The sequence below is a fragment of the Phalacrocorax aristotelis genome, chromosome 3 (genome assembly GCF_949628215.1).
Source record: "Phalacrocorax aristotelis chromosome 3, bGulAri2.1, whole genome shotgun sequence".
In the NCBI taxonomy this organism is placed as follows: Eukaryota; Metazoa; Chordata; class Aves; order Suliformes; family Phalacrocoracidae; genus Phalacrocorax; species Phalacrocorax aristotelis.
Window position 1 is genome coordinate 120,470,743 of NC_134278.1, and position 27,765 is coordinate 120,498,507.

The 27,765-nt window shown below is 40.3% G+C and overlaps 1 protein-coding gene across 2 annotated transcripts in view; it reads right to left on the reverse strand.

Annotated features, from left to right (window-relative positions):
- Nucleotides 1-27,765, reverse strand: part of KIF26B (kinesin family member 26B) — a 309,748-nt gene that overhangs the window by 196,350 nt on the left and 85,633 nt on the right. For both annotated transcript variants that reach the window (XM_075089362.1, XM_075089363.1), the window contains exon 3: nt 19,769-20,302. In XM_075089362.1, coding sequence (XP_074945463.1) covers nt 19,769-20,302 — 534 coding nt within the window. The remainder of the gene's footprint in view (nt 1-19,768; nt 20,303-27,765) is intronic.

Here is a 27,765-nt window from a genome sequence, read left to right on the forward strand (position 1 = left end):
CTCATTCCTGGTTGGCACATCTAACATTTGTATCAGGAAACACTCCTCTATACATTCCAGGAACTTGGTGGATGACATGCGAGCTGCTGTATTGTTCTTCCAGCAGATGTCTGGGTAGTTGAAGTCCCCCATCAGGACCAGGTTCTGTTGGCCAGAAGCTTGCTTTAGTGCCCCAAATATCACTTTGTCAGCTTTGTCATCGCGGTTAGGAGGTCAATAGCAGATGCCCTCTGTGAGGTCCTTCTTGGAGATGACCCTTTTGACTTTAACCCAGAGACATTCAACAGAGTAGTCACAATCACCATAGTTGACTTCAATACATTCAAGGTGTTCCTTGATGTAGAATGCAACTCCTCCACCTCCTCTACCTTGCCTGTCCTTACAAAAGAGTCTGTAACCGTCCATTGCAAACCCCCAGTCACTTGAGGTGTCCCACCATGTTTCAGTTACTCCTATGATGTCACACCCTTCTGAGTGGGCATGGAGCTCCAGTTCCTCCTGTTTGTTTCCTAGACCGCATGCATTTGTATACATACACTTGGGGTGATTACTCTTCTGTTTCACCTCTTGGGAGACAGCTAATGAACCTTTATCACCACACTGCTTGGCCTGACTTACTCCCCCGTTGGACATGCTGGCATGAGCATTTTCGCAGCAGATCCTACCCGCCAAGTCCTTCAGTTTAAAGCCCTCCTCACCAAATTAGCCAGCCTGCTGCTGAAGATTCCCTTACCCCTTCTAGACAGATGTATTCCACCCCTCCCTAGTATGTTGCAGTCATTGAAGAGCACCCCATTGTCGTAAAAGCCAAGCCCCTCATGGTGGCACCAGCCACATAGCCAGGAGTTGATATAAATTATGCCCCTCTTTCTGGCTGCTGCCTTCCCCCAAACTGGCAAAATGGAAGAGAAGATCACTTGGGCACCAATGTTTTTCACTTGCTTCCCCAGGGCTTGAAAGTCTTCCTTGATTTTACCCAGGTTGCGGCTCTCAGTGTCGTTCATGCGTACATGAAATAGTAATAGTGGATAGTAGTCTGTTTTCCTGATGAGTTGTGGCACCCTCTCAGCAACGTCTCGGACCTTGGCTCCCGGGAGGCAGCATACCTCTTGTGACTCCCTGTGAGGTCAGCAGATGGTCAGTGCCCTTCAACAGAGAGTCACCCACCACAATCACTCGTCATTTCTTTTTACGATATCCACTGTGTGTTGCTGGTACAGTTTCCCCTTGCAGGGGACTTTGCAGACCTTGCTCATGGGCCTCAGTCATTAAGGCTTCAAGATCTGTTTCTGATGGTGGAGGGTGCAGGCTGATGTGGAATCCTGCTCCTGTGAGTCACCAGGGTCCACAGTGCCTCATCTCTGTGGTATCTGCCACAGGAACATGATTCTGATGCCACCTGTCTATCCCTGCCTCAGCTCCTCTAATACTGCGCAGCTTCTTAACTGTTTCCTACAGTTCAGCCACCTGACATAACAGGTCATCAACCTGTGCACACCTCGTGCAGGTACTTATCTTTTCATCAGGAGAGGGGTTTGGGCAATTGCCGCAACCCACTGCCTGTAGTGATGTGTCCTGTCTTACCAGACCCGTCTGGATGGATGCGTCTGACATCTCGGGGGCTTTCGCTGAACGAACAGTGGTTTTAGCTCTGAGGCGAGTGCCCACCATTTCACCAGAGACCGAAGCACTTGCCTGAGCCGTAGACCTACAAGCGGGCTGCGGCGTCCCTCCTGCTCGCCCTGCCTGCGTGAACTGCCGCGCCACGCCCTGTTCGCCCGTCCTGGTCCCTCACGCTCCCTAGGGACCATTTAAATCTCCCGCCGTTGCTTCTGGCAAGGCCCCACACCGCGTCAGCTGCACGTCAGCCTCGCTCGTGAGAGCTGCCGGCTCCTGACGGGTCCCTCTGCTCACCCTCGGCCTTCTCGGGTACGAGGAACCGCCTTGCCTGCCCCGATCTAGTGCTGAGCCGCGGGGCCTGCCCCTGCCGCTGCTGTGCTCCTCGCCGACTGAGTTCAAAGAATTGAGAGTCTGAAGATTTATTCTGTACTATCCTTTTCCATACACTTTCCTAAATCATCTTCACATAGAAGTACATTTTTAAAAACTGCTTAAGTAAAAGTTAACCGCTGACACCAATGATTGTTAATACTGCTTACATAGCTTTCTCTTTTGCTGCCTCAATGAAATATTAACAACTCATCATCTGAAAGGTATCTGAGGAGGGTCTTGTCTATCCTGATCCACCCTTCAGTGGAAAAAAACTTAAGGGGTACATTTGAATGCTCGGTTAAATTTGCATCTCAATACAGGTCTAACACTCCAAGTACTCTCAGTTCTTCCAAAAATCTGCTGAAAACTGCAGGCAGCAAAGAAACCTTTAAAAATAAATACTGTTTTCAATCTTGTCTAGTCATTAGGTTGATGCATCCCTTCCCTCCATTTCAGTTTAGCTTAACCAATGCTACAACATTTTTCCCAGTGTACTACCTGTATTTCAGTAAGATCTCTCACTTTAAAAAGAGCAATTTGTCTCATTTCTGAAGAAGAAAGCATCTTTTCTGCTCCCTCTGTGTGGGCTCAATTCCATGGGAAGCATTTAGAACTGCAAAGTACCCAGTCTTCTGCATGAAATTTAGTTCTTAAAATTTTCACATCAGCTTAAATGCTCACAACGAAATTAATATCACTGAAGTTGCACATATTCAGGTGAACCATTCAACTCCTCATTTGTAATGCTGTCTAGGAGCCAGTCGGCTTTCAAAATGCTGACTAACTGACATTGTATGAGGTTATGAGGGCTCAGGCACAGAAATAAGCTGCTCTGCTGAGTCATAACAGCTGTCCACATGCACATACTTAGCCTGTCGCAAATGCAGGGTAATAATGATTTATCTTACAATCACTTTTCTAGAGCTAAGTCAAAGAACCCAGTCAAATTACCTTGAATTTGCTGTGAACTATGAACATGCACTCACAGTTACCGTCTATTACTAAGCTTGTTAAAAAGTTATCAGGCTGATCATGTGTCTGAGTCCTAAGGCTTAGATTAGGCTAGGATAGCCAAAATATGCAAGGCTGAATGCAGATCTGCTCAAAAGTTACACCGCATGTTCAGAAGGGTTCAGTGGAGCTAAATGGAAACAGAGAGGACTGGCTATTAGTTGGTCCAAACATGCACTGAAGGTGTGCAGAAGTGAGAACAAAAGAAGTACCAACAGAGTTGTGTTGCAAGAAAGGCACTTTTAGGGAGGCAAATTCTAGCTGGAAAAAGCTTAGAACCGTAAACCTTGCACTTGCCTAGGAAACAAAATTATTTTATTCCCACAGGCAGAGATGTTGATACATTCTTCAGAAGTCAACAGCATATCCTTTCAATGCAAATACCTTGCAAGACCTCGACACCTGCCAACCTCTCAAGTCAAAAAGCATATGAATATTGTGTTCCTCTTTTTCCACAGGGAAACAGGATTTAGCCTCAACTTCCATGCTGAAAACATCCACCTTTGCAGTGAATTGCACAAACCATGGCCTAATGCACCATCTCACAATGTAACTGTCATGCTGAATTGCCCTTTGGCTTTGTGTAGCTGCCTTCCCCTTTTCTCTCCCTACTGTTAATAGTCCTTTGCAGGTGGTTCCTTCTTTCATGGTACCAACATGGAGGTGTGGCAATAGCTAATTTCACAGCTATCAGTGCTAATGGGAGCTGCCATGAAATTGTCTAATTTCCAGAGGAGTCAGTACGCAGTTGCTTAACAAAAAAAACCAAACCAAAAAACCAGGCAGTTCTGCAAAAGCTATGCATCAGCGGGAATGACCGCTCTATAAATTTAACAAGGTTGGTCTTTCTAATCTCTGACACAATACTGAACACCTGTCTTACTTTCATGTTAATAATAAAAATGTCCTGCTGAGGTTTTAAAATTGTTTTATGACAGCAACAGCCATCACTTTTAACAGGAATACATGAAAAGGATTCAAAAGGTGCCAGAAGAGCCTTCAAATGAGACCGCTAGCTGTACAGAAACAGTTCCTTCCTGACCCTGAAGGTGAATGCCTTAAGGCATAGGTTTGATTGCATTACTACCTTAGTTTGCATAGCAACAGCTGTTATTAGCAGTCATAAAAAAAAAAAAAATCACTCAACTATAAGTGTTTGACTTGGAAACTACTTCCTGCGGTGAATTCTATAGGCCGATGAGGTGCCAAGTTATGCTATATTGTCTTCTGTTTGCTCTAGATTTACTGCCCTCTCAGCTAATGAAAGCAAAAAGAGGAGGAACAACCCTCAGCTGAACACCAAATTAAGCTCTGTTGGCGCATACTGTAAACCATTAGGAATTGGCCCTCTCTGTGTTCTGGTCACCTTTCAATGGCACAGCAAAGAGGTCAGCTTGTGAGCATTATGCTATGCACTTGCTATGGTACTCTGCTGAATGGGATTGCCTATTACTTGCACAGCACTCAATGTATTCTCAGCTTTTTACATACACTCCTAGTCTACTTCTATTTTCCAAGATAAATGTAGTTTTGATCATCTCCTTTGCTGCAACTTCTATCATGTTTTCAAGCCAAATTGTTTGTTTCAGTTGGCCATTTTCAATCTGCAAGTCTTGAAGGGATCCAAACTGAGCATGGTTTTCCAGGATCTAGATGAACATCACGTTAGATGAAGCATTTAATTCAAGTCCACACAATGATTTGCCCCAGTACATGTAATCTGTATTTTGGTCTGCAGTAACCATCGTAATCCATCTTCACTATGACAGCTTTACAGTACGTAGATCATACTCCCACTTTTCACCTCAGGGCCCTTGTACACTGAGAACTTTAAGCATGCTGACTGTCCATTCTCAGCTGCTATTTAGTGGCCATTCACTTCAGACTGAGTAATTAATACCAGTCCCTATGTCTCCTCACCACCTAAATAAGGTCAGATGAAGAACAACATTTTCTCCTCACTACTGATTTCAATGACTCTTCTTTTAGATAACACTGAGACACAGTAACTCCTTTACTTTTCTCAGATGGCATTAAAAAAAAAAAAAAATCCGTGATCAGTTTGGAAGATATGAACTACAGACATGCATATTTTCAAAACTGCACAGTTCTGAAAAGTGAATAATAGAGCACAAGAGGCACTGGCTCTAGTCTGGCTATGCTCTACAGTCTTTTCTGAAAAGGCAGGAGAGGGAACAACTGAACATCCATAAACCGCAGCACTAAAATGGCAACCATTCCTCAAAAGAAGATATTCTTTCAAATTCCATCATTATAACCTATTGTGAGAATTTGGGGAGGACAATTAAATAACCACCTGATTCATCAAGGATTATTTTCCAGTAAAACAGAACTTAAATAAAACCAACGGTATACTCCCTACAGCTTTAATGATCATGTATTAGCCATTTCAGGCTGTAAAAGACAAATAAATGACAGTCATATGCAAAGTTTTATGCAACTTACTACCTAATGTGTTTAACTTTGGAATGCAGTGCGCACAGGAACTACTGACAATTATTTATTCTTTACTTAGAGGTACACTTCATGTATGTTTTTAAAGCAAAATTTGTTCATAGTACATACACAGCATATTCTTCCAGTTTTTGTTATAAATTATTGCTTGTCTCTGTAGTACATTAATCTCAGGTAGACGTGTACTTTGTGAATCATCTAAGGCATTGTCATTTTCTTCATTTCTGTCTCCTTGTAAGTTTATTATTTCCTAATTTTTACCAGTAACATTTGCTAATTTTTATTCTTGTGTTCTTTTTCCTTGACATACCCTGATCACTTTCCCTGTTGGCAGCCTAAGAGACAAGAGAAAACAACAAAAGAAACTACTTGGAAAATTTAAAAGATCTTAACAGTTAAAAAACAGAAGGTTAAGAGAGAATATCAGCTTAAGAAGATTGTCTGAAAGAATACAGTCAAGTCTTATAGCTACATTTATTTCTTCCTCATAAAAGTCAGTGTAAATAAACTTCAAGTAGCACTTCTCTACTTATTTTTTCTTCTTTTACTTTTTGTTTGTTTGTTTGTTGGTTTGGGGTTTTTTCTTTTTTTTTTTTTTTAAACACAGCAACAATGAATATACACTTTACACAGGACACAAATGAAGACAAAAAGTCATTGCCCCAAGGAGTTTGCTCAATAAACTAAACTGACAAAATGCACTTCACTAGGGTCTAAAAATAAACAGTGATTAAAATTGGTGCAGGAACTGTTGGTTGATATTTTTATAAGCAAACAGCAAGATTACATTAACTGGCCCCTTGGGAATAAAACAGATTTACAATAGATTTAATTAAATACATTTAATAAAGTCCAAATATAAGAACAACAAACGGGCTCATCATCTGAAATGTTGCCTAAATTCTAGTAAACCATTCTGAACTGTAATAAATGCCTCATGGTTATCCTCAGCTTTGGCTTTGGGCACTCCACAGAGAATTTTTATTTGCACATTAAATGTTTTGGATTTTTCCCCTTCAACTTGTTGGCTGGGTTTGTAATATAAAATTTCAGAAGTTACTTTAAAATCCATTTTTGAAAGGAATTCTTTATTCTATTTTAATTAATTTCTAATAGAGCATCATGGACTGATTTTCTGCTCTGCAGTGACATGCCAAAAGAAGGATCACTGACTACAGGTCAGTGGAAGTGCAGTGATGTAATCTGTATAACTGAAGAAAAAGGTCTCACATGTCTCTTCACAAGGTACACTGTAGGCATTTACTAAGTCATTTACACTAGGACAAAGGGAATACAAGACATGCATGAACTAGCTCCAAAACGTAGAGCACTATTCCATATGTAGGATAACAAAGAACCAAGCCTGAAACACTTCTAGAACTGCTGCTTAGTGTGTATTCTTAAAAGGGGCTGAAACACTCCCCCTTCTACAACATTAGCTGTCAGAACTTGGAGTACTCTGATTCTTTGATTTTCTTAGTATCAACAAAGTGGCATACAGTTACTAAAAGCAAAAATCATGACTATGTTCTGTCACCACCTGATTTCAGAACAGAATCTACCCTGAAGTTTATCAACAATTTCCTTTGGAAAAGTATCACAGGAGTCTTTTCTAGAGGAAACAAAGTGGAAGAAAAAGATGTATTTGTGTGTGTGTGTGTATACATAAATACATGCACATACAAATAAAGAAACCGGACTAAGCATGCTCAAAAAATCAGAGGTGGAATACATTTTTGCATTAAACCATTAAATTCTCCATAGTGTTTATACATGAAACAAAAAATTCAGGGATCATTCTCCGAATACTTCCCACCACTAAGTTGCTCTGCTCACAATGGCCTCGGTGGCAGAAACCGCGTAAACCAGGTGCATTTTACCCTATGACCAACCCAGAGACTAGAACTCTGAAATACCCATTCCTGCAGTGTGTCCGCTACAGACAGTGGGTTTCATGCACACAGTGTTCAGCCCTATCCAACAGAAAGCAATAATTATGAAGGTTCAAGAAAAAAAGTTTACAGTTTCAAAGCTCAGTTTTACAGCACAATAGTATTACAGAAGGCTCCCTAGGAGGAAACAGAGCATTGTACAAGGATGACAGGATTTTAGTATTTGCTGGAACTACTTTTACTAGGAATTAAGGCAGAGTAAACAACAAGGGAGATATATCGTGGACTCAGAAGCTTTTTGAAAGAATAAGTTTCAACGATGCTAAAACCTAAAAATATTCAGAGGTCAATTTAAAACTTCTATAGTGTTGTTCTTTCCCAAGGGCATGCTTTCAAGTGAATCCGTCTAAAGCAAAGCCCTTGTTTTTTAAGTTTTTTATTTTCAGAAAGCACAGTTGTAAAGTGTATGAACTCAGTGCAGTTGATAAAAATTCCAGCTCAATCCATATTTGAAGATATAAAACAATCAACAAGGAAGATATTTTTAGTCAGTCTCTCCTGTTTCTGAAGTTTTTCCAAATTGTTGTGAACTCTTATAATTTCTCTGTTTCATAATCTACTGATATTGATTCTTCCAGGCAGGCAAATTAAAAAAAAAAATAATCCAACTTCCACATATGAAATGACAAGATGGCCCTTTTTCTCCTGAGTGTAACAGAAGAACAGGTTATTTTCTCAGCTCTTTGCAAACTGCATAACACCCATCTCAGGCATATTCTTCCACTTTCCTGTACATCTGCTTCTTAACACATAAAACATGGGACAGTAAAATTTGTTTCCTTCAAATGTATTGCCAAGGTTTAGTTTTGATTCTCAAAATATTTTGGCTCCTTTTACAGGACTGGACTTTAAAGTTGGCAAAATATACAGGTACAGCTCCAGCTCTCTTTCAGCTGAGTTTACATTATGTGTTTCCTGGTAGAATTTCATTTTTCCCCACTCCATGTCCATACAACATTTAAATACTCTTGGGAGTAAATTCTCTAATCACCTAAGCACAAACCATTCTCATGCTCGAGTAGGGGTGTGACCACTGATAGGTCCTTTGGCTTTCTGTGGTACCATCTGTGGATTCTCCAAGAAATTACTAAGAGGCATTTCTACTCAGTGTATTCAAATTGGGCACAAAAATACTAGTAGCAATAGCATTAACAAAAAAATTTTTTTTTTTCCTCACAAATGATATAAAATTGTCCAGCAGATAAAATAGGATGCTGAGGAGCAATCAGTTGTTTTCCAGAACTTCTGTTAAGCATTTGTAACTAATAGGTGCCCTCTTGCTCTCTCACACTCAGAAGAAAACCAAGCTGTGATAAGCCTCCACTGCCACACTTGAAACCACATTTACTGGAGAACATAAGAGGAATGAGGTGCTATGTTATTCATATTAATTATGTCATAAAATGCCTAGAGGCCCCAGAACTAATGGCCCCTTCACCAGTGCCAACTGTCCCTGTGTCAGAGAAAGCATTGAGGGGGCAGGGAGAAGAGGCAAATACAGTATGTGTTTAAAGTCATTGAGCAGTGGATGGAAAAGGAAGCAGAGAAACCCACGTCACTGAGCTTGGAAAAACCTTGTAACGTACATAAACTGCACATGCATAAACCCCATCTCAAGCCCCTTTCCAAAAATCTTGATCTAGCCCTACCTATCATCACACCAGGTGTCTGCATTTCACCTACTTACATAAAAGTGGGAATAAATCTTGATAAGCTGGTCTCTGGCAATGTCTGAAAGGATCTGTACAAAGATTCTGAAATGCAAAACACCCAGGAGATAATCAGCATCACTACTAAGTCCTGGCTGTAAATGGCACTTCCAGGCATTTAGGATTACAGTTTGATGACTGACTAGAGCAGAGAATAATGAAAAGCTGGTAACATGAGAACTAGATTTTTCCCTCCAAAGCACCTATTTACATGAAAACAACTTGATCATTTATTTATAGAATGATAGAATCATTTAGGTTGGAATGGACCTTTAAATTTGTCGAGGCCAAACTGTTTAGCATTTACACCTAAAAATAAAATAAAATAGAGAAGCTTTAGGACACCCTCTGATGCTTTTGTAATTTGTCGGGGAGGCCTGGTGGCCAAGAACCTTAAGCTGTGTTGTTCTCCTAAGTGACCTGAATAGTAGCCAGTCACATTATTTGCTGAACAGGTCAAAAAAAATTATAGTTTTGGTTTACATTACTTCAGAGCAAAAAAATCAGAAATATTCTACAAGCTTGCAGACTAAACCTCATTTAAACCTGCCTAACATTGCAAGATTCTTCACAATGACTTCCACAGAACCTGGTCCAAATGCAGACAAAGCTTTCTGAGCACATTTTTCATGCCAGTCCTGTCTGTGATCACTACCATGATATTCCTATATGGTACAACTGAGAATCGTGTCACAACCATTGTTTCCTCCTGCACATTGGAAATGAATTTCACACAAAGTCTAAAGGGATCAGAGAGACTGATCAATTAAGAACTGATTATATCTCATTACTATATATTTTCTTGATCTGTTCTGTATAATTTCTTTAATAATGCCTCAGTTAATTTTCCATCTTCTGTGTTGCACTGCAGTAACTGAGAAAATATACCAGAATAAAATACAGAGATGATCGTGCTTATGGTTTATGTTTATATCCAGCAAAACTGCCTAGCTCCAGCAGCCTAAAACCTGTCAGGAAGAAAAGCAAAAGTAAACCCTACCTATCAGCGCTCTCTCTTACAGGAAAGCCAATACCACTCTGCATGCTATAAAATGGAAATCTTTTTCAAAACTAGGCCTAAACCCTGCTTTTAGTAATAGCCTTGACTTTCTTGCAAAGTAATAGAGAGTGCTGTAGAAGGTGTAAAGAAATTGCAGAACTCAAATCACAGGCATGTTTCATAATTACCCAGTGACATCAAGTTGCACTCTTTGTAGATCAGTGCAGCCACAATGAAGTTAGGGAAGCAGAATTTCATCTAGTATAGTTCCAACCTTTAATTCTTTAATTCTTTTTCTCTCTTTCCCATTAGCCAAAAGTCTGTGCATAAATTTAGCCAGCTATTTAATAAACACATATATATGTCACTTTCACAAATTCAAAATAGAATCAAACAATTTGAAGTACAGCATGACAGAAGCATGTATTTGGTCCAAAGAGCTGTCTCAACACAAGCACTTCACTTGCACTCCCACCCAGACAATTACTACCTTGCAGTGCTTGCAGCTTAGTCACTTGATGTTCATATCTACCAGTCAGACCTCACACTTTTTTAGCTTCTAAAAGAAAACTCCTCAGATACCTTAATGGCATAAGTGTTGATGACTCTTCTGCTCCCATACAAGGAAGAGCAACAGATGCTCCTGCTGAGATTTGCTAGTGAAATTAAGCACAAGCACCAGCCATCCCCTTGGAAGATGAGACCTCGTTACCTTCCCTTCCCCTTCAACCTTTGGAGTAGTTCTGTATTCAGCTAGAGAGGTTAGGTGGGAGTGAAAGATGAAGTGCAATTTTATTTCTCCTCAGAGCAGTCTGTAGATTTAAAAGATGGTTTCATAGCTGGGAGGGGCTTTTTCTCACCCCTGTACAGATGTAATCCCTCCTTATTCTTCATTAAATACAGCTAGGCACACTCAAATTTCAAAAGCTGCTGGGCAATCAGCCTTCTGCTTTCATTTCTCAAGAGGAGCAGTTGCAACAGACTTTTCAGCGTGGGGTCAGACCAGAAGCATATGGAAAATGAAAGCTTCCCCGTCCACCAGCCCAAAGGGAAGTTAAGCCCACTTGGAGTGCAAGACACCATATTCACTCCCCTCACCACAGCTGTTCTCGCACTCTGGCTGATCAGATCTTACAGCCATGACGTTGGTCTCATTCTTATCTGTATTACATCAATGTAGCCATGTCAACTGCAAAGCAATTATCTGGAGTGAGACAGAAGAGAGTCTGCCCTGAAACATATTTTATCTGACAACACCTGCCTCTCAAGTTCACAATGCTCTGGAATATAAGGGAACAACCAACCACTTTAACTCAGATCTGCTGAATTACAGAGAGCTGTCCCAACAGAGAATTTGATGCTCCATTTCTGACGCCATTTCAGAAACACTTTAGAAGAAAGAAAACAATGGTTTTACATGGTAACTGTGTAGAACCACATTTCAGGGTTACATCAGCCTCTAGCTATTTATTCCTTACTTCCCAGAAGCACAGCATAGCATCAAAGATAAAGGCTTTGTCAATTTATTTTTTGAACAGTAATACAATTCTTCATATTTAAAAGCCCGTATCTTTTCCTAAGTAAAATCATAGTTTAGAACAGGATTTTACAAAAAGCAAACAAAAAAAATATTTATAATGATGCTCATAAATCAACTCTTAATTCGATGTCCCATTTATGTAAAACAATGTGAGAAATAAAGGTCTTGGTCAAGGAGACAAATACATTAATTTGTGCCCTCTTTGCGTGGCGCCTTTCGGGAATCTAAAGGGAAACTCCTAATTACTTGCTTTCTAATTCTTTTGTCATCCCCTCCTTCCCTTCCACACCTCAATCAGAACGAACTACCCTTGTTTTTGTACATTTCTATTTCCTTTCTTCTTGCAACAGACATTGAACAATAGCAAGATACAGGAGCAGTATCAGTCACAGGACTGAATCTTTATGCAGCTTTAAAGACCAACGTGTTGCTCATATGAATGATTCAACCCAAGATAGTTTTAGAAGCCATGAATCTTCACACTCTTGAGTAAGAAATAAAAAAAAAAAATCTGAAATGTACAACACTTACACTGAACTCTGGCAATGCTGTCGAAACTGTTGGAAAAGCACTCTTCACTAATCTGTTCATCACAGGCCTCCATCCAAAACACAGCACCAGTCATCTGGTGTCATCTGGTGTTTATCCTTCGCCAGGTTCAGGCTCTAATCTAGGCTCTCTCTCCGGCTGCCACTCAAGGGCCACTTTTAGAACGGAGGGACAAAGAGTCTAGGAGTTGACTAAGTACATCAGTACCCTTTCCCCAGTCAGCCCAGTTACACCTGCGCCAGAAAGCTTCAGTGGTAGTTTCAGGAATGCTAGTCCTTAGCTATATACTGAATGTATTTAAAAGAAGCCTTCTCGATAGAATATAAGATACCAATTGCCTTATGCAGTGTGGGAATTTATCTTACATTTTTTTTATCCTAACATCAGAAAGGAGGGACTTTTTATTGCCCACATAAACGCATAATCCTTTTATGAATTTTCCTAAGCTCTTGGCCTCAATACTATTTCCACAGCAATAAGTTCCACAGAACCATACATTGCATGAAAAGCATATTTCCTCTTCTCACTTTCAAATTGGCTGTCTTTTAACTTAACTCTCTACATTCTTGAACTCTGAAATAAAGAGAAGCTGAACATTTTTCCTTTCTAATTCTGTGCCACCTTATTTAAAGCATGGGAAACAAAAGGACAATTTTGTGTCGATGTATCAGTTTGTCTTCTCCCTCTCTACATCATTTTTCCCACTGTTAAAAAATCTCCCCTCCTCTCAGTTTATACATTTGTTCAATGATGCAAGCAATCAGCACAGCTATTCTTTCAGAAAAGAAACTAGTCTGACACGTGGACAAAATCCTTAAGCTACAGAGCAGGGGAGGAAACCAAGACTCCAAATCCTCACTAATTGTGATCTTCTGGCTTTCGCTAATTTACAGGATTAACTCACTCCTGTAATAGTCCACAGGTTTCTTCTTCACATCACAGCTGAGTCATGGGGTTTTCATACTCATAGGATAAGCCTACTTAGCTCTTTTCAGTCCATGGGATACCCTTTACCTCTTTCTTCCCTTGGTCACCCCAGTATCATGAAGGGGAAAAGTAATGATTCTAAGGTCATTAAGCCGTGCATAAAAATGCCGTAAAAGATCAAATCACACCAGAGTAATGCAAAAAAGGAACCCCTCCTACAGCTGACATAGACTTTGGTTTCCCGTCTTGATGATACTAGAGAATCAGTATACAACTAGGCTGTTAGTTGAGGGGGTGGACAGGAGGAATGAAATACAAATAGTCAACTCCTGTAATATACAAATTGAATGATCAAACAATCATGGCAAAATGTCAGCTGATGACATACGCTGACTTTAGTAGGGTCATATCTAATTATTAGTGATGTGGTTTTAAAAGGCTTTTAGTCAGAGGAAAGCTACTTCAGAGATAACAACTAATGCATGGGGGATGAGAGCAGAGATAATTAAGCAGGGATATAATTTCAGTGCCAATGAATTTGTTTGACAATCTGTTTCTTGGCCCAGTCAAACAAACTTTGCAAATCAAATTCCTGCACTTTCACTCTACAGTCTCATTATAGAGTTACTTTCTTGTTAAAGTCCAGGTCACAGAATTATTAAAAAAAGAAACAAACCTCAGTGCAAGAGTTTGCACATATTTGTTCAGCATCATCATTGCTGAGGTCACAGTAATAGGAACAAAGATTTCTACTATGTTCAGGGAGCCATCACATTCAAACGTGGATCTCATACATTCAGTGACTGAACTGCTATTGAAACATAAGCCATCCAAAAAAGGCAAAATACCTCCTGCATTAGGTATCTTGTACTGAATTGTGTGTGGTCACATAAGAACATGGTACTAGAGGAGAGAGTATACAGATCTCCTTTTCTTTTGTTGCTAAGATTCTTTGGCAAAATTGGTCTGGCTCTAGGAAACATGGAATAATTACAGAAGACACCTGTTAGTCTACAGATGGAATAAGTAACTTGACTTCTGTACCTTGCGTTATGTGCTTTAGAAGCTACTTAAATTACCCTGGCACTGTTGTAGCAATCATTAACATTTTAGCTTTATCCTGCTGAACACTAAGAAATGACAGCAAGTGGAAGAGAAATAAATTAGACAGCAGAGACTTGGTAAAACAGCTTGGAATCTAAATCCCGGACGGGAATACCCCACACACAGGCATTGGTTCTGTATCTGAACTCTCCATCTTGTGCCCAACTCTAATCATTACCAGTTTCTTTTTAAAAGCCTGTGCCTGAAAGAACTGATGTGTTATGAGACAGCCGTGACCTAAGTAAACTCCAAACAAATCATTCATCACTGAAAACTCCAGAACAAGCTGGTACTTTCTCAGAGAACAGTTTTCTTCTAAACACACATTATACATAAAGAGGAAACAGAAAGCACATACTGTAGGCTTTCATCAATTGTACACAAAGCCTTTGATAACTCTCTGAATAGGGTTGAGATCATTACGCCTGGGGCCAAGAGGCTCTCAGTAGTTTAAGATGTCATTTTCCAAACTTTTGGTCAAAAGAGTCTTTTTAAGTGCAGGGGAGAAAGGAACAGTTTTTCCTTGAATATCGATCGTTATGTCCACAATACCCCTACTCAAATCCTTTTCCTTACCAAATCTTTTTCCTTACCAAATTCAAACTTCACAACCTCAGGGCCTGGAGCAGGAGGTGCTCACCCACACCAACAGCCACATATTCTGTTACCCATCCTTCCCTTTCATGGCCCACATTGTTCCTGAAACAGTTGGCCTTTTCCAGTTCATTCTTTCTTTCTTACCTTCCTGCCACTCCAATCTACTAAACATGCTGCGCTAATTTTTTTTTTTGTTCTGCTTTTTGTCATGGTTTAGCCCCAGTCAGCAACAAGCCCCACACAGCCGCTCGCTCACTCCCCCCTGGTGGGACGGGGGAGAGAATCGGAAGAGTAAAAGTGAGGCAACTCAAGGTTGAGATAAAGACAGTTTAATAGGTAAAGCAAAAGCTGCGCACGGAAGCAAAGCAAAACAAGGAATTCATTCACTCCTTCCCACGGGCAGGCAGGAGTTCAGCCATCCCAGGAAAGCAGGGCTCCGTCACGCATAACGGTTACTTGGGAAGACAAACGCCATCACTCCCAATGTCCCCCCCTTCCGTCTTCTTCCCCCAGCTTTATACACTGAGCATGACTTCATATGATATGGAATATCCCTTTGGTCAGTTTGGGTCAGCTGTCCCGGCTGTGCCCCCTCCCAGCTTCTTGTGCACCCAGCTGAAAAAGTCCTTGACCAGGGTAAGCACTACTTAGCAACAGCCAAAACATCTCCATGTTATCACCACTGTTTCCAGCAAAAATCCAAAACACAGCCCATACTAGCTACTACGAAGAAATTTAACTCTATCCCAGCTGAAACCAGGACACCTTTTTAAATAATCTTCTTAAAGACATGAAAAGAGTCTTATGCAGATCCAGAAAGGTAAGTAGAGGACTGAGGAAATGACCAGTTTTATTTTCTGCAGCTCATACCACAATGCAGTTAATGTCAGAAAAAAGCATTTTAGTGTAACCAGCTTAATCTAGTCACTATTTTGAACTCCTTTCCCTTTGAAAGCAAACCCTAAATCAGTCTGAACTACTAAGGACTCAAATCTATCTTAATCTACCTTATTGTTTAAAGTGGTGGTTTTGTTTTAGCTACTTTAGGAGGTCTGCATAATAAAGTAATAAAAATGTTATGCATTCTGTATAAAAACCATGAGAAGCAAATATTTCGTCATCAATATTTGGACCTTTGGCTCCTATATTAGTACCCCAGGCCCAAAGGTTTCTTGTTCTTTAGAAGTGTTACATAATAACCAGGAAGCAACAGAACTGTACTTAACAGTGTGCTATCCTGTAATTCACATTAGCAGATGCACAAATAATTACAGCCCTTCTCAGGTAAAACCTCACCAACTTAAATGAGTTTTCTCTGAACAGGGAAGGACTGAAAACCCTCCGAGTGATAGGGAGATCAACAGAAGCCTTTACAACTGTTAAATCACAGTCTGATCCCCAGGGTGTACAAATACTACCTGATGACTGAACAAGCATGATTTTCAGACTCTGGATCAAATTCTATTGAATTTTGGCTGGTATTTTTCTACATGTATTCAACATAAAGGGATCACTTCTACCCTGAGCAGGTAACCATTTCAGCATCCCGGTGTTTGTAGGAGGGTTTTAACAGGCCATGCTTTTTGTTTAAGAACAATCAATTCCCTTTCCCTGCCTCTGATTGCCTGTTTCACAAGAGGACCACTTACCAGCAAAATTTGATTCATCCCCTTACAGAAAACAGCATCAGCTGTTCATTTGTGAGCAAGGCCTAGGGGACATCACATGCTTTTGGAACCTTATCTTTGCTTCTGTCTAGTCAAGGGGTGGCTAAACATGAAATCACATAAAACAGGGATGGTGGGGACTGATGGGATCATCTACACCATCTCCTAATCTCCAGATTTACCTAAACAAGTCTTAGCAGCTATTTCCCTGACTTATTCTTAGGAGGCTCCATTGATGAGTTCCCATAATGCCTCCATGAAATTTCTAGAAAGGTTCTTTTACATCTGACATACATCTCCAGTTAAAGACATTATTACTACTTCTATTTTTCAGGCTGTAAACATATAATAAATTACTAAATCTGGTAGTATATAAAATCACATTTATTATACTTACTCCTTATAGCAATTACTCTTTCTGCAAAGGAAAAATAAAAACAATATAGTGGCAGAAAATGCCAGAAAATAGTGGCATGTAAGTTAAGACTCGTCCTACACTACTGCAGCAACTAAGACCTATAATACCACAACGCTAATTTTTTTAATGGGTTTTTGTTTGTTTGCTTTTCACCAGAATTGAAACAAAAGTTTACATTCATTTCCCATAACAAGGTTGTAATTTTAGGCAGTCTGGAAGGGAACATCCTAGGAAGGGAGCAACATCCTTGAACTTACCACAGTAGGAATACTTTTTGGTGCCTAATATTGCTGTGAGTCAATTCTGAGGCACAGAACATCACTTCCAAACTAATGTTTTCTCTTTTTGGTGATACTTCAAGGAAGAAAATATGGTCAAGTTTTCAAGGTACTCAACCATTTCTGTCAAGTTATCTAGACTGTCTAACAAAAGCTGATTTACAATGGGAGGTGTCTACAACAGGCGCCATTAAGTCTAGAGCCATGAGACTGACTTCTCCCTTGACATCAATTTAACAAGATTATAATGTAGAAGGGTACTGTACTTTTGTGTGAAGTGCAAGGCTTTTTATGCCAAGGAATTATTTTCTATTCCTCTTAGCTAATGCACAGTGAGGTTCTTCTAATCACTGTTCTTAAGGGAAGGCAAGAAAATTTAATTAATATATAGACTTTCACCAGTAAGTAGCTAGTGCCTCTTTTTTAATTCACCTTCAAATCAAGAAGGGTTCTAATTAAGATAACAGATTCATCTTCCTAGTGCTCTTCCCTAGCTGAGTTTTGTAACTGTAACAGTAAGTGTATAACAAAAAACATATTTATTTGGGAAAGAGACATAAGATGTTCTGGAAATGTATAGCAAATAAGATTGTTTCTGTACACAAAAGCAGAAAAAGCAGAGCTTGCCTCTCCCTCCTACTTCAAATTACAAATAAATTACTTTTCAAAATTTTTCTTCTTACTTGACTAATTCCCAGTCTGATATGGATACTACACCTAACCAAACACTAAAATCCTTTCAACGTGTCTAAAGACAAAAGCTATCATTATTATTCCTTGGACAATTAAATGTGACACTTGAGTAAAGTGAGAATTTCAACATTTGAAGGTTGCAATCTTGAAGAGAATATAAAATTTACTGTCAACACAGCCCATCACAGACCAACATTGCTAGGTTTGTTTGAGGGTTTTCAGTTTGTTTTCAGTTTTGGGGGTGGGTTTTTGGTTGGTTGCTTGCTTGCTTAGCTTGGGCTTTTTTGTTTGTTTGTTTTATTTTGTCTGGGTTTTTTTGGGTTTTTTTGGGGGGGTGGGGGTGCAGAATTTGCTACCATGCTAGGGAATAGTCCTTAATCTAACTGGAGCCAAACTACAGGATCAGTCTGGAAAGTTCTGAATATTAGATTCTCCTAAGTGATTATTAAGACAAAATGAAACATCTAGGAAGGAAGAACATTATTAAAAAGTAAACAAAACACATTGCCATAGAAGATGGACCTAAAAGATTGTGAACTTATTTTCCTAATACAAATAATAATCATTATTCACTTAATGTGCATTCTTTGTTTAGGTTTTTTTCTTAGACCAAACTTAGATCAGATGGTTTTTTTATCTTACATGAAACTATGATCACATACTGACCTGATCAAATGTGATTCAGGTTCACTAGAGCATAGTTCCACAAAACTATAAGGTCACATATTTTCCAGATAAAATAACTGTAGTTCACTTCTAGTTTTACCAAGTTTTCTTTGGTGCATGACAATACCTTAATTCTTATGAATAACATTGCTTTTTTTTTTTTTCTGGCTGCAATGTCAGTTGCTCTCATGCTGATAAATGTTAAATATTAATTTAGGGATCTATATTGCAATCTGTTCATAATTTAGTGGAAAGACCAAATTCCAAAGATATTTATATACCTAAGGAAGCCAACAGGGATGGCTGGGAGAACTCAAAAGAATAGGCTTGTGTTGCCATCTGCCAATGCTTGGGTACTCTGAAAATCCCACCACCTGCAGCTAAGAGCATCAGAAAGCCTACCTCCTGTCATAGAAGCCCCTTCTGTGCAAGCTGGTGTGGGCGGGTTCTACAGGTGCTTATGGTTGTGGTGTACCAGTAAACAGCAGGCCAAAGAGTAGAAGAACATGCTCAGTACATGAAAATCTCCCCAGAACTGCTAAGTTCTGGGACTAGTGCACCTGCTGAATCCATAAGAACGGATAAAAATCAAAACACCAAGATTCAAACAAATCTGCAGAAGGCCACTAGCACACACTAGCATCAGTAAGAATGTATGTAACTTAGAACACATCAAAGAAGGTAGTGCCTGCTATAATTAGACAAAGAATATAGGACCATATTCACACATGATGAACCAAAGGACCCTCTGGGTACTCCCTGAACACCCCCACTCAGAAGTCACTGGTGCACCAGTGATGCTTTCCACTTGTGAGTAAATAAGTCTGGTTGGCCTCCCAGCTGTGGCCTCAACCAAGTATTATGAGCAAGAGTATTAACTGTGTGAGGGAATAATTGCATATAGTGTATGAACAGTTAACTACTATTAATAAAAACAGGTTTTTACTATTATTAATAAAACAGCTGAATTAATAAAAGGTGTTCTAATTGCTACTGGTTGTGATCTGTGTCTCCCTGTCTCCCCCAACTCAATCCCCTATCAGGGAAAAGGGATTTTATAGCACTCCTTGGTCTGGTGCTCATTATGTGAATGGCTCTACTTGTCCTCAAGAGGAGCAAGAGTGGTCATGTGCCCATGCAAGCTTTGATGGGAAGAAAATGAACATGTTTTGTTATTTTAAAGTACTTACTTGGTAGGGGTATAGGGTGACGCCATTCGTTCTTGATAAAGACCAGGTGCCGTCAAGGTACTGATGAGCCTGGATAGCCACAGAGTTGAGAACATTACCGTTGCTGGGGCTGGTGGCCATTTGAAAGCTGACTTTGGCTTGGTGTCCAGGAGAGCCATTTTTCTTCTCCACCCCATTGACAATTCCTAGACTGTTGGGTTTTCCACTGTGTTTGTTGGCAACAAAGCCTGTATAATTAGATGTAGCATAAGGAGCAGGCATGTATGCCCAGTCCCTGGGCTGCAGGCTGCCCATGTGCCGGGGACTCACTAACGTGGGGACACTGGAGAGAGGTGGCGGAGAGCCTGGTGAGGCATCATAATGTTCTGAGTTGGCAGCCTGCTCTAAGGTCAGCACCATCTGAATGGCCTCTTGCTTCAACTGGTTCAGGTGCGTGGCACAAACATCACATCTGTTGTCCTTCTCGTTCCATGCCTTACGAATAGTATTGGGAACTTGGAGTTTGTCATGAATCACTGAAGAGAAACCTGGGTCCTAAAAATCAAACAAAGAAGGGAGGGGGGAAGAGGAGAGAAATGTTTAACCATGATCACCACAGTGAAACATTATTACTGCTGATTGTGCATTTCAAAAGCCAATTTATGAGATAAGCTTAGAATGCAAACAAAGGCCATTAGATACAGTCAACATATGCCAGCAGCAGAGCTGAACGAAAATGAGAAACTAGATCATGCTGGAAAGAAAAAATTCTTTTGACTTTTACTGATAAATGGCAAATATTATAATTCCACTGCAAGCTTCAACGCATGGCAGAGAGAATGAATTAACATGTTTCACACCACTGCATCTAATTTCTGGCTTGAATGAAAACTACTCTTAGTTACACAGGTAATGTCAAGAGCAACTCCACTAAAACCAGTGGGCTTGTAGCAAGATTCACAAATCCATCTACGCATCAATGCCAGGTTTTGGTACTCGGAAAACCCAGAAAATACTCTGCAACAAAAATATAACATTTCAAAGCCTGCCTATAAAGAAAAAAAAAGAAAAAAACAGAAGTACCATCATTTTTCCAAAATCCTCTTCAGAATTCAAAACAAATTTTGATAAAGTTTTGAAGAGCTTTTCAGCATTTCATTTACCAAGAATACACTTTTCAGCAAGGAAAAAAACCCTTTCTGTTAATGTTCTACCACTATTTTGGGTATCTACTGATAATGTATAATAAAACAATAATTTCACTTAGAGAATAGAACATGTACGGTGTCAATAATTTGTAGTGAATAATTTTCTTCATGGAAAGCATGGTTTTGGTGCAAAACCACGTGGTCAGGTTTAAAAACCTCCTGCCTCGTATCCTTGCCTCACAGGTAGATCTTTGAATGTCACTAGTGCTCTCCACAGAGCAATGTGTCACCCTGATCTGACTACACTCACTGAATGCTGGTCTAAATTGCAAAGTGCTTCAGCAGGTTATGAGCCAAACAGCAGTCTTAGCAAGGGCTTATTACCAAACTTGCCTAGTTCTTACAGCACAGTTTTAGAAATGTACAGCAATGATGTGTGTGTAACACAGAGCAAACAATGACAGCTACATGATGGAAACATTTCTTGGAAATTTCACACCACATTTTTGTGGTTTTACAAACCAGGCAGGGCAACTTCACTTTCCCCTCCTTAAGCTTTGGAGACTTATTGGTGGATTTTCTTATGACTACTCAAAAAGAATTACAATCAGTAGTATCAAAACCTCTTTTTTTTCTCCTGTCTCTTCATCTTTATAGCTTTAGTAGCAAACTGAAATCAGACTGGAAGGGGTGGGGTGGGAAGTGGAAATCACACAAATAGACACCACCCTTATTCAGGTAACTTGATGAACCCCATGCCATCCAAGATAGACAACTTTCATGCCTTGATCATTTGGCTGTGCTGGGAAAGAATGGGTAAAGGGTGTAATAGAGAGAGGGAGAGAATTCATTGGTAGAGGGTCATATTCATTATCAGCCGTCTTTATTATATACTCAAGCATTTTATTTTCACTGTTTAACTACCATGAACAGCTCCTCAGCATGCAGTGATTAACTGATTCATAAATCATGGTGCCTCTTTATGCACAGCAGCAAAAGAGCAGTTCTAGCCCCAGAAGCCCAAGAGAGTCATATAAACTGATGGGAAACAACAGGAGGCTGAGATCTGATCATGCCTCAAGCTGGTCATTTCTATTCTATGCACAAAGGGGGTCAGAGCAAAGTGTGTCAGGAAAGCAGGAATTGGATTTTGCACCAACCCTCCCCCCTTAACCTTCAGGGAAGGGACTAGTGAAAATCAGGGGGGAAAACAGGATGCAAAAGATGTCAAAACTTATTTTCCACCCCAGACCAGAACTAGGTCAACAGATCACAGCAGATACGGGCACCCCATCCATGATGCCAGGTACGCAGGGTAAGGACTCTACTTTTAGCATAATGACCTAGACAAAGCTACATATATAGCTGAAGTAAGGTGTGATCTTCTTTCCAGGCTGCTCCACATCAGTCCAGGGAAAATCCTTGCCAGCTCTTCTTTCAGCTAGCTAATGCCACAGAGCTATCTGTTGTTCTTTGGAAGTTAACTTCCCTTAGGCAACTGGGCTTGAACCCAGGTAATTATATACAACATTCAGATCCAGCGGCAGTTCAGCATGGAAATTCCTGGATACTATGATAAATATTCCAAGGAAATAAAGCCTTCTCTAAAGTAAGCAAATGTCAGTATGACATAAATATTCAAGTAGCACACCAGCTTTAAAGAGTGGTGGACAGCAGTGAATTCAGCTTCATCTCAGTGTTAAAACAAACATCAGATCATTCTCTGATACAACAATAAACAGAGAGAGAGGGGGAAGGAGGGAAGGAAGACTGTTCCTCCTCAGGAGCAGAAAGGAGGAAAACAGGCACAACCTGAATTGATTACTCCCAAGATTGGCCCTACTAACCTATCAGACTCTGCTAGATGAATAGCTCAACACTGGATCCAAGTCTGGAATATGAAACAGAAAAGCCTACAGGACAGCAAATAAATTTGAAGCAGCTCATGTTCCAGAAACACATTAGTCACATTTTGTTCTCAAAACAAAACTGATAGGGCCTAAAAGAGAGTTTACTGTCTTATTCTGCACTGGGCAGCTCCACTGTAATTTCACAGAATTGGCTAACAGGCTTGCAACACATTTAGCAGGAAGGACGCCAAAACTGGACAGTCATTATGCCATTGCTTGAATGGCACAGAAATGCAGCTACACAGCACTTTGTTTCAGTATTTCACCTGCAGCAATTATCTGCCCACATTCCCCTAGGAATGCTTATTAGTTCAATAAACTGTATCTTGTCCCATATGAAATAGTAATGGGCAAACCTCACTGGCTAAGCGCTCTGAGTTAGCTGCACTAAGCAGCAGGAGTCGGAAAGGTTATACTCACTACTGAAACTTGTGCGGTCTAAGAAACTCCACACTCCCTGGCATGAGAGCAGATTTGCTTGTGAAATCAGAGGTTGACACTGGAAATACCATTTATATTTTGGCACTCATTTCCAGTCCTGACAGAACAAAGTATAGTGACACTGAAAATTGAAACAGAACTTTAAAAATCACAAAAGAGTTTGGTTTGAGTTCAGGGCAAAGGTTCATGATGGTTTCTCTTATTGCTGTAATGGTTCACCCATCTTTAGTATAAACAGCATTACTATAAACTCCTATTCCTATAATAAACAACTGAAGGCATGTAAGAGGTCTAAAAGCTTCAGGAGATCAGCCACAACACAGACCATAGCAAAAATGCACAAGGCAAGTAGTGATCTAAACAGAGTGCACACTGAGCTTTGTTGCAAGGAGCTTTTTCACATTATCTTTGAGTTTTCAAGCTCACCAATTCCAGCTATGTTTGGTTGTTCATATTCTCCACTGTATCAAGCTAGTAATTAATCCCTCATCTTTGGTTCTGAACTAAAAACCCACACAGGAAAGACAGAAAACAGAAGGAAGTTTTGCTTTTTAGAGATCCGTCAGACAGGTATGCTAAGGAATTTTTGCTTTACCCAGTGAAAACGTACCCAGCAAACAGGCACTAGTTAAGTTCCTTCTGTGAAGAAACATCAAAGTACACAGACAGCTGTACCAGGGTAAATGCAGCCCTGACCTCATGGAGGAGGGGGTAATGCAGAAGCATCCTCCTCTTCGTCTCCTTTTGTAAATCTGTACCTTGCTGTATAGTTTTCATAACATTTTAACTCCATTGCTAAAAAAGCAGACTACAAATGGAAAAATCCTTTCGGTTCCTGCTGTCCAGGTTGGTGCCCATCTTCCTCAGAGAAAGCAAACGACCACCTTCAGCATGAAGCACAGTCTATTTCACACGTACATTTGCACAAAGCTCACAAGGAGACATAACGCAAGCAGGCAAAGCTCAACTGGTGGACAGAGAGGCCGACAAGAAATAGGATGAACAATTTGCACTTTTACATGTTACACACACAACCCAGCTGATCATACATTCATATGCAAATACCTCATACTACACATACTACTTTTTTACAAACATAGCAGGCAGACACTGATATAGGACATAATCTCTAAGATTTTGTGCAAAACTGTATTTGATTTGGTCAGCTATAGCCTATGCAGGTTAGACACTGTAACCCTATGTCATTACTCTACCTCAGAGAAAACTCTGCTATACAATGGATCTCAAGGCCTTCTTATGAAATTGTGTTCTTCAACACCAGTGTTATTCATTGCTCTTCAGGGAAAAACAAAGCAGTCAATACTAACTACATCACAGAGGTCATCTTCCACTTGAAGGTGCTCACAGAAGACTCATGAAGTTATTTTGTTTCTGAAAGCATCCAGGCAGCAATGACTGCTGGTATGTAATCCATCAGACAAGGTGAGGGGAGAAGCAGGGGAAAGCAATGATCAAAGTTCTGCCCAGGAAGAAGTGTGTTTTCCAGACTCTCACTCTCCACAGGCGGGGAGTAAAAGAGAACTAATTAAGAAACATTAGTAGGAGGCAAGCCTTAACCCTGATAAAAAACACATGTTTTTCCATGACTGTGCAAACATCTCTGCTCTAAACACAGTCCTGTTAGTCCATGGTTGGTCTCAATTCAGGGGAAAAAAATACAATCTCCTCTGTTCTCCTTTCTCTCTTGAGGGTGTACTTTGCAGCCTAATAAAGAGATTATACTTGTAAATTTACTTTCCAGAGGCACTTGGGCTATTTTCCAAGTGACTCTGCACCCTAACTTAAACATATCCTATCATCTTCTAGGCTACATTTCAGAGATTTGCTATTTTCAGCATTCCAGAACCCCAACAGTTGAAAAACAGCTCCTCCCTGTTACAATGGCATTACTTCTGTTAAAGCAAAAGTATGTTCAAATAAACTGAAGTCAATGGGAGTTTTTCCTCAAATAAGCATGACAGGATACACGCTATGACTATAAACTAGTAGCACTGTAACATCAAACTAATCTGGGAACCCTTGGATAAAAATCAGTTAGCTTTACTAAGTAGAGACTGAATCACCTGAATTATCTAAGGTGGCAGGATCTCCGCTAGCACAAGCAGTGTTTTGGTAGGCAAAAGCCAAAGTTACTCATGAGCGAGACAAAGAGGGCAGTGAGGTGGCCTCCCTTTTCCTAGTGCTCTGCATACAGCAACTGACACCTTCTCTGGGCAAAACCACGCTGCCTTACCTTCTCTGTCACAGAAGACTTTCCTCATGCCCAACATGTCTTTTTCACATAAGCCATCCATTACCACTCCCAGCTAAGCAAATGAAACTATCTCCTCACCTTTGCTAGAAAAGCAGAACATATTTCCCTCTTGTCCTTCTGAAACTCTCTCCCTTTCTCAGCAGGAACATCCCCTGTAAGCACTGTTACTACATGTTAGGGAAAGAGAGGAGGCAGTCCTGAACTGGAGAGAAGTAAGTAGGGAATGTGGGCAAAAGGAGAGACAGAGGTCATGAGCAAAGCATAGTAGGGGAACAAGAAAGAGGCTTTTTACATTAGCCCATTTCCAGCAAGCCCTTACAAAGAGACTGTCTTACCAACTGCAGTAAAAACCTCAGTTAAAGAGGTGGGATCTATTACCATTTTGCCCCTCAAACTTGAAGAATTGTTTCTGCTGCTGACTTGAGCCTTCAACTTTCAAAAAGGCCATGAAAGTGCTCCCTGCCCTACAGTCAGTATCCCCAGAACGTGACTGGGGGACCAGTTCTTTTCAGGGAGCCAGGGGAAAGGAAAAATCAAATCTTAATCCTGTCTGGTATAGCCCTCACAACATTACTATTTTCAAGGCGTTCTTGAGCTGGCACATATTACTGATGTTTGGACTTTTATAATTTAACATTTGTCAGTACAAACCAACCACTCTGAAGCCAGAAAAAAATGTGTTCCTTTGGTTTAGGCTGCCTGTTTTCTTATCTGAAAGAGACAGAAAGTCTGAGCAAGGCTCACCTTACAAACTTGCAGCAGCAGGAAGCAGAAGAGAGAAAACCCTGGAAAAATAGAAGGATTAAAAATGGGGAGGAGGGACAGAAGAAGGGGAAAAACAAGAAGTGTTTTCTAATTGCTCCATGGATTGGCTTATGGCTCTGATGATGGATCAGCACTGACGGACTTACAGCTGTACACATCTGGCACACAGGTGTTTGTATTAGCATTTGATAGCTAGACAGCAGCCAGATTTTTAATTGGGTTGGGAAGAAGAGATGAAATAGCAGCAGGAAAATCTAAATATACATTCAGTGGTGCAAATCCAAGCCTTTCCCAATGAGCTCTGCTAGACAGTTGTCTAGAGCTCTGCAACCCAGACTGAATCTGTGGCCACAGCATGCATAGGGTACCCTGGAGGGAAGCTTCTTCTACAGCTATGTGGTAGACAAACTCAGCTGTTGCCGAAGGGGCAGAATTTGTCAGCACCCTTTTTATAGCACAAAGAATAGAAACAAACACAGAATTGCAGAACCCTCATCACTTGTGCTGGAAAAAGCAGCAGCTCCATTCTCTCCTCCTTGCTTTGTATCTTCCTGCCTGAATGTTGAAGGATTGCATTTGCTTTCTTAGCCACCAGAGCACACTATGAGCTTGTGTTCATCTCATTATTCACCTTGACCCCCTAGTACTTTTCTGCATCATTGCTATAAGCAGTCTTGTGTCATGCATGCAACCCAGATGTAACACAGATGCAGTTTTGCTCGAGTTTCCAGTCACCACACAGAACTCAGTTGCTATTGCTGCCTCTTCACTCAGCTGGGGGCCAGCTACAAATCTGACCTAACTATTGTTAGAATGAGATGCTTTCAAGAGCTTATGAATGCTTAGATTTTATCAATCGAATGTTTAGTCTCACTCCTCATCAATGTGGCAAATGTGATGATACCTTTTTTCATAAAATCCTTCTGATTGCCATTCACAAAGAAAATGTTCTTTATGGTTGATATCCTGTTACCCACCCTTTCAAACCCATCTGGGATAAGCATGAAGCATGACTGACCTATGATTACATGGGCTAGGCCAGTTAAAATACTGGAATAACATTAGTTTTTCTTTGATCCTTTCAAACTTCCCCATTATTCCAAGCTTTGATAAGCATCAAATCAACAGAACACTTGAACCTCTTTGAGAAACCAGGCTACAGTAGCAATTACAGTTCTGACACACCTCCATATTTTCAAAGTTTAGCTTGCTTTTCCTGTGAGAAAAGCGTTACAGTTCTTTGATTAATGCCAGCACTGAGCTACTATTGCCATTGTAACCAGTGATTTCTCAAACAGCTGTCATACCTGAAGAACAGTAACTAAACATCACAAATGTGAAGGTCAGGACAATATTTGTGACACCTATATACTTACTGTTCTCCTGATTTATAAAAGGGTTTGTAGCAAGCTGAAACCTCTTGTAACTGCTTTTCAAACATGAGATTCATATCCCTTTTATTTTAGGCAAACAATCATT